The 8254-nt window shown below is 34.2% G+C and overlaps 1 protein-coding gene across 2 annotated transcripts; it reads left to right on the top strand.

Annotated features, from left to right (window-relative positions):
• Positions 1 to 959: 959 nt before the first annotated feature.
• On the top strand, positions 960 to 6969 carry LOC106939580 (LIM/homeobox protein Lhx8-like). Of its 2 annotated transcripts, none has more exons than XM_015022029.1 (8): positions 960 to 1094; positions 3597 to 3755; positions 3975 to 4096; positions 4516 to 4736; positions 4927 to 5030; positions 5458 to 5553; positions 5663 to 5843; positions 6144 to 6969. In XM_015022029.1, exons 1-8 carry the CDS (start codon positions 1074 to 1076, stop codon positions 6218 to 6220), a joined length of 981 nt encoding a protein of 326 aa, XP_014877515.1. In that variant the 5' UTR covers positions 960 to 1073; the 3' UTR covers positions 6221 to 6969. The 2 variants fall into 2 exon arrangements, with proteins under 2 accessions (XP_014877515.1, XP_014877514.1); XM_015022028.1 differs by lacking the exon at positions 960 to 1094 and adding an exon at positions 1890 to 2224.
• The last annotated feature ends 1285 nt before the right edge of the window (positions 6970 to 8254 follow it).

The raw sequence follows: 8254 nt of genomic DNA, 5'->3' as shown, positions 1-8254 counted from the left end.
GCACATTAAGTTAAATGCATCGCACAGGAAAGGATGATTATATGTTTTTGTGTGTTTTGGGGGTATGAGAAGTATTTTTCTGTGAAAAGAGCCATCTAAAAATTAACTTTGAATATCTGCACCAGCCTCTGTCATCTAATACTGCAGAGCTCTTAAATGCTTTGCAGAGAAAGGCAGTCCCTACTCTCTAAGTCTCAGTGTGTGGATTAAAATATTGCATCCGACACAAGACTATCAGATCAAATAGGTAAATTATATTGATAAATGTAAATGCAAAACACTCAGAAAACCCAGAATAATTCCAAGGAATATCTTTCTCCACACCCAAAATAAACCAAAGCATATAAAGTTTTAACACGTCACTGAAATAAGCAAAATGCAATTAAAAACCAATTAAAGATAATATTTGGCACATTTTATGTTCTTGAGAGCTAGGTTAGGCTGTGACATTATCATTATCTATGGAAATACCAACAAATTAAAAACACCTCAATGATATTTGCTTTCACTTGTTTGAAAACATATAAAAATGTTGTCCATAAATAAATAAATAAATTAATTAATTAATTTTGTGGGCCACAAAACCTAAGGTCCCTGTAAAGCCCGTGTTATTGTCCAGTCAGGTGGCATAGGTTTAATTGGAAGCAAATAATTCAGCTTTTGGCCGCATACAATCTTGAGATAAAGTTACTTCTATTGGAGTTTTCTCTACAATGCACTGTAACATTTGAGCGAAAGATGGAGGGGAAGAAGTCTCAACATCTTAACAGAAAGTCTTGATTTTCCTCCTCATGATAGGAAAACTGTAAATGTAAAACTGAAGGCGGGCTCAGGCCCCCACAGTAGGAGGTGCACTTTTTTTTTTTTTTAAATCCCAAGACAAAACACATCTTAGCTCTTACAGCAAACAGTAAATGGAAGTCACTTCGCTAAGCGGGACCCTGACGGACTATAGCTTCAACAAACAGCGCCTTGGACAGGCATTGATCAGACGAGGTCAGGTACAAAGTCACAGGAGAAAACCGGCCTCTGTCTGCTGCTAACATCTGGCCGGAACGGGATGCTCCTTGAAAATGTCTAACTCCAACAGCGTGGTAAGTATGTGGAAAATGACAGAGCGAGTTGTGCCACAACTAATATTCAATTCATACATTTTTATATTTTTTGTTTCTTAAATTACAGTAATAGCTGTTATAAGAGAATAGTCTACGAATGTCGTTTTCGTATTATTAATAGTTTGACTGTGCCGTCCAGACATTTGGTGATTAGTTCAAAACTCCGCGGTTATAACCTAAAATAACAGCCATATAGCGGAAGATAATGACCAATAAAAAAAAGCCAATACATAAACACATTCTCAAAAAGAACGTTGTCGTTTTAAACGTCTATTTAATAAAATATTTTTATGAACAGATATTGTCGGACCTTACATTAAGACCATTAATGGGCAAGATTACGGTTTATTTAAAGTTTTTGCTAATGTTTTCTTTCAGTAAAAAGAAAATATATCATGTCGAAATACGTTGGTGTTTTCAAATTTAAGTTATAGGCGTTTATGTGTGATTTCACATTCATATTAAGGACATACAAGTTAAAGTACAAAGATATACAATGATATATAGTACATAGTGCTATATATAGTAAGATATATAGTACAAAGATATACATAATCTCTGGAATCTAATAGCGCACTCAAACAGTGCGCTATTAGAGTCGTAACATTTAGATGACAGATAAGTGTTAAATCTGACCAGGTGAACACATCTTCCGGCTATTGGCTGCACGTGCGTGCTCGAGCACAATCAGTGATAAACTGACTCAGCTGCGCGTGAACCAGTTCATTGAACGCTAGTTCTCATTTTTAAAGAGAGATTTGGTTAAAATAAAATTAAATAATAATAATAAAAAAAATATCTCAACCAATAGAAATAAGTTAGTACTGTGTGTCTGGTCAACGTCTCAACCAAAACAATGGCCTTTACTTATTGTTAATAAACGACAGCAATAAGGACTTTCATTTTTTTTTCTCTCGTTTTCCACTATGGGTCGTTATTAATGTAAGCGACCAGGTCACAGAGGAAATATTAGGAGGACGTCAGCTTACATGTTCATTTAGGGTGGTACGTCCTCTGGACTTGTGGCACAAACCATGTCGGAGGAAGATACATTCACAGCGGAGGAAATTTTCTCTCAGCTGCACCAGGAGAATGCCTTTTACGACACAGTAGGTGTTTTCAATATCAAATTAACAGCCCTTTCTCCCTATATATTTGGTGAGAGGGACCGAGAGTGGTAATTAAAGACGCATTGTGTGGCTCGCATGCCAGTGCTCCGGAAAAATCATACAAAGTTACAGATATTTAAGTTAGTTTTTAAATTTACTTTAATAGATAATAAAACTAACAATATGCTTGATAAAAAGACTTTGTTCTTGACTTTTTCTGACTTCTGTTTTAATTCAATTGTACTCCAGCAACTTGTACTATAGAACTTTTAAACTCGTTTCAAAAATGAAAACAGATGTAAATGAAGAGATAAAGCCTATTTTATATACATTTCGAAATTACTCGCTCTCATATACACTTCCTCAAGCTTTTTAAGCTTGAGGAAGCTTTTGGGAGTATGGTGTTTAAAATGCTTCAGAAAAAAAAAATCTTAGTTGCAGTAGATATATTGGGTTAGTGTTTAAAATTGTGCAAAAAGTCAAAAGTAAGACGACATAAGTGGAAATATATCAATTAAAAAAGGTAAATTATAGTTCTGGTGGGGGGAAAACAAGTTTAAAATGCCATACACACGTTTATGTTGAGTACATTTTTGGAGACATCGTCATTGCTTTTTATGTCTTGTTGAAAAGTCTCAAGTTATTAAAAAAATTGCTGTGTTTTAAACGTTCCTTCTTTAATTATTTATTTAAGCTAATGAAAATCATGTAAGATTTTCATTTTATTTGGATAGAAATAAAATATTTTGGGGTGGAAACTGTTAAAATCTAACAGCTAAAGGAGTAAGGTGCTTCCAACCAATTTTTGAAATGAACTGACTCAATAAAATTGCTTCAATATAGACATTTAAAAAATATTTTGTTCAGTAATTAAATGTATTTGGGTTCTAACTATTCAGTTATACGATGACTTCAACAACTGAATAGTTCAGTTCAGATTGAAGCGTACAATTTGTGCCCACATTGCTAAAGAGGATGATGGCATATTTTTGAAAATTTCTCAATTCTGAATTGTCTTAATATATATTTTTTAAAGTCAGATAGATGCATATTTTCACACAATTCCTTTTTTTTTGTGTGTTTTTCTTTGTCAGTGTGAGGTTTGTGTAGATCGCTTTCTGCCTCCTAATGTCTGTATTATGGTTTCCATTCTGGAGATAAAATTGTTCTTGATTTCATTAAATAAATTTTTCTTAAACTATGCTTCTTCAGGAGTGCAAAAACAATAAAAAAAATATCAGAACACTCATCAAATAAAATAAACTAGTTTCTCCAGTTTTTTTCAGTGGCTACAAACCCTTAAATAAGTTGGTACTCTATATCATAGTTGTGTTTTCAAAGTTCGCAATCTGTGATTACTTGTCACCAACAGGGTTCTTCAGGGGCTGATGATATTTTTGAAGAAGACTCCTACTCTCCTTCCTCTCTCTCCTCTTCCTCCTTGCCATCTGTCCCTCAATCTACATCCCACCATGTGAAGATCCCTTGCGCCTCCTGTGGGCAAGAAATTGTGGACAGATACCTTCTCAAGGTCCAAATCGCTCCTTCACTGTCACCATTGCTGATATTGACATCTCTGGTATCCTAGAAAAAAATCAGTAGTGAATTATTTTGCTAAAGAACACCCTTCTCCTCTAAACAAACCCAGCCTACGTATGTCCAACCAAATGTATTTTCTTTCCTGTAGGATGTAGTGTGTGGCTTCTGTTGACTTCAAATGTCATCCATTCCCTCCTCTCCCCTCATTCAGGTGAACAACTTGTGCTGGCACATGACATGTCTCGTATGCAGTGTATGTAAAACGTCACTGGGGCGACACGTGAGCTGTTATGTGAAAGACAAACAGGTTTTCTGCAAACTTGACTACTTCAGGTGTGTTGGTGCTAGCAGTCTTTGTTTTCAGAATTTCATTGAACAATATTGTTTGATTAGCAAAACAAAGAGATGTTTAAGCTAGCCACAAATGTGTGTTTGGTGCATTCAAATAATCAGGAGGCAGGAATTGTTCTCCTATAAATTCTATGTTGCATACTGAAAACTAAAGTGACTAAAATGTCAGGGTCTAATTGTATTTTTATTGTTTTTGTCCAATGAAAAACATGTTTGCACACAGTAATCATTGTAAACAGTGCTGAAATTGTTGTTTTTAACCAAGTTGCTAAAATATGGATACATCCCTGTGTTTCCATGATTAACAGCCTAAAAGTGAAATGCATCTTATGTGTAAAAGGAATTTTAACATGGCTAAATATTTCAACCATTTCCCTCGCTTCTTATTTTCTTTCATCTAGGAGGTACGGCACTCGTTGTGCGCGTTGTGGCCGGAACATCCATTCTACTGACTGGGTGCGCCGTGCAAGAGGAAGCACCTTCCACTTGGCGTGTTTCTCCTGCTCCTCTTGTAAGCGGCAGCTCTCGACTGGAGAGGAATGTGGACTGGTAGAGAACAGGGTCTTCTGTCGAAGTCACTATGACATAATGATGGAGAGTCTCAAACGCGCTAAAGAGAATGGTGAGCATACAAATGGAATTATGCTTGAGAAGTGAGTTAAGATAAATAGTTGATTCTCTTAAATAATTTGGTGCAATATATGTTACAAATACACATTCCTCAACTTGCAAGTATGCTAAGCAATAATATGGATTGTGGGAGTAACTGCATTTCTTTCAATTGATCTATTTTGCTGTGTCTTCTTCTAAAGAGCAACCAAAATTGGACGATGACCTGGCCAACCAAGACGATCCGAGTGCAATTCCCCGACCAGCAAAGAGGGCCAGGACCAGCTTCACTGCTGACCAGTTACAGGTACTTTTATCTGGAAGTTGTGGTCCACTGAACCATTTTCTCATGAATAGAGAAAAATTAAGAATTGATGCGATCCATCCATTAAAAATGTCCTTTAAATTAAGACATTTTGAAATGCTGATTTTGTTTTTTTCTTTTTTCTTTTTTTTTTATTACCCAAAAACGTTTTACTGGGAGCAGCAACAATTCCACACAAAATGTGGAGATTTGAATTATTGCATCATATTTTTTTATCAGAACATTTCCTTCTTGGTGATAATGAATGTAAACAGAAGTCTCTCTTAGCATTATAAATCACAAGATCCAGAGGTGTGTCTAGCTTGTCCTTCAGTGTATCTACAGATAATTTTGAAAACAGATTAACCGTATATGTTCAATAAAATCTGATAAGTGTTTACTAAAACTTTCTCTGCCACTCTTTTTGTAGGTGATGCAAACCCAGTTTGCTAAAGATAATAACCCAGATGCCCAGACTCTGCAGAAGTTAGCAGAGAGGACAGGTCTCAGCCGCAGAGTAATTCAGGTAATTTTATTACACATATTCAAAATGACCATTTTGGACTTTATACACATAATAAGTCTCTGTGTAAAGGCAGTCATGTCTTAGCTTAACTTAATTTCCCCGTCTTCAGGTTTGGTTTCAGAATTGCCGAGCTCGTCAAAAGAAACACATCTGCCCAATTCAGCCTTCTTCAACCATGATGACATCACTTGGTCCTAGTCAGCTTACTCCACCTTTGATGGAGGACCTACAATATACATCCTATCTTTCTCCTGACACACCACTTCTCACTACTCTGACTTATATGGAAGGTAATGAAGATATGCAAACTGTCGGCACTATTCTAAACTCCTACTGATAAAAACAACCAACAGATCTATATGTTTCAACTACATGTCATGAGATGGTCTTCCTCTTACTGGATTTGGCTAATATTTATTTATTTGAAACAAACAGTATTGTTTCTTGACACCCACATCTGGCAAATTAAAAGCCAATCACGATTAAATGACAATTTTGCTTTCTGATTCTTAAGTTGACACTCGTTAAATCTGTTTTCTTTGTTTCTTTGTCTTATTTTTTTTATTTTTTATTTTTCCTCACTTTTCCAGTTCAAACTCCGGACCAGCTTCTGCTTCAGCCGCTCATGTCAAATTCACTGACACAGCTCCCAATTGGCCACTCCTGAATACCATTACATGGAAAATGAGTCTAAGAGGTTGAAGAGATGCATCAGTGGAAATCAGTTTTTTGTCTAGAAAGTCTTTACAAGTCTGTAAGGGGTGAATGGGTAACTACCGTATTAAATAAGAGCACTAAACTGCCTATTTCACTTGGTCACTGCAGAATAAAGGGAGAATAAACTGGTAAAGTCAATGGATTAATTTAACTTATTCATGGAGTCACATGAGAAGTTGTTAAAATATTAATGTTTTCAAGATGAAACTTCTGTTTATATGTATGTTATGAATTTTTGTGTCTTTAATTTATCAGAATATATGAAATCTGGCACTTTGTTATTGAATATAAAATTACTTTATATATATTTGCTTTTTGCTAAGAATGTAAAGAGAATGTCAGCAGTTACAATGTGGAAATTAAATGGTTTGATTTTTCTTCGTATTGAAACTGTGTCAGCAGTTACTGGACTATGTCGCACTACAAATTGAAGAATGTTCATGAGGAGAAAATTAAATTTCTGTTTTTCTTTTCAAAACTGGATCTGTACAATGCATGAGCAATTAACAGAACAACAAATTTAGGCTCGGTTTATTTGGCAAAGATTGTTTTAGAGTTTTATAACGGTTGGCTAATGTATTCCAAGTGTCATATATTTGCGTCGTATATATTAATGTAATGATCAGTCAGTTGAACAGGCTCTTTGGCTGCAGATTCTTGCAGCAGACACAAATTACATTGCTTAAAGGGTAAAAAAAACAACAAAATTGTAACAAATTATAACATCTTTTCTTGTTGTCACATTACTTAACATTGTTATTGAATTTCTAATTTTGTGCAGCCCTGTCTCATAGTCTATCCATCCAGATTTAAAGTTCCTAATCCTTTAAAGTGTGCAAATTGAAGAACAAAAGCTGAATGGTTAAAATAACTTCCATGTGAAAAAGCTCTTTTTTTAAAAAAAAAAAAAAAAGCTGGTGATATGTATTCAAGCCATTGCAATGCATACCAGGAATTTAATGACATTTACTCTGGATCAGAGATGGTGGGATTAAGGTTTTTATTTTTTTTTTTATTTTTTATTTTTTTATAAATTAAATTCCCCTGAGAATGCAGCTGTGAAATTAATGTATTTGCACTAAAAAGGCACAAATTGTCTCTGTTGCTCCAATCCAGCCAATGAACAACTTTGTAAACTCGAGTACTTGCTAAATGATAAAGTAAATATTAATTTATTAAAGATTAATTTTGTTTCAGAAATACTTACTGAATATTCATACATGTTATACTTGGTTGAATCCCATGATAAAAATTGTGGCTAAGATATCAAGTGTTGGTCTGATAAAAATGACTCAATATACAGCAAATCTTGCATGCATGTAATACCAAAACAAAGCACTGTTGTGGTTTGAATAAATACCTTAACACTGGAAAATCTACTGAAAAATGTAAAATCAGATCTTTCACTGTGATTGAACTTGAAAGGCAGATAGAATGATCAAAGCTTTATAGTAATAAGTGGGTGGACATAACATCCATTTGACTACATATCTCATTTTACGAACAAAAAATATTTTTACAATGTTTAAGAGAAGCACTAAATGTTCATGTAAACAGATTTCATGCTGTTTTATTAAATACTTTTTTATGTTTGTATATTAAAAGTGCTTATAACCTATTTACTTGATTAAATCCAATATATTAAACACATGGAACTGATGTGATTTTATAAGACAGAATAAATTAGTAAATATTAAAATGTAATAAATTGATTTGTATATTTTATAGAACAGGTAAAGATACAGGTAAACAGACAGAAAATCTTTTTAAAAAATTGAGACCTTGGGGGTTTAGGACAAATCTTGATATAAGCAAATGGCAGTTTTTCATAGATGAACAGACCTTTGAAACTTTGAAAACTTGTATCCATATATATATGTTCTCACTTCACATTTTTGTATCACTTTGTTTTGGTCAATAAAATTCCCCTAAATATACAGTAAACAAAGTAAACGTTTGACCGATGTTTTAGCAACACTGTTTT

The sequence above is a fragment of the Poecilia latipinna genome, unplaced genomic scaffold (assembly GCF_001443285.1).
Source record: "Poecilia latipinna isolate Pla-1442-1.1 unplaced genomic scaffold, P_latipinna-1.0 Scaffold2916, whole genome shotgun sequence".
In the NCBI taxonomy this organism is placed as follows: Eukaryota; Metazoa; Chordata; class Actinopteri; order Cyprinodontiformes; family Poeciliidae; genus Poecilia; species Poecilia latipinna.
Note: the sequence above shows the minus strand (reverse complement) of the source record. Positions and strands in the feature narration are given on the sequence as shown.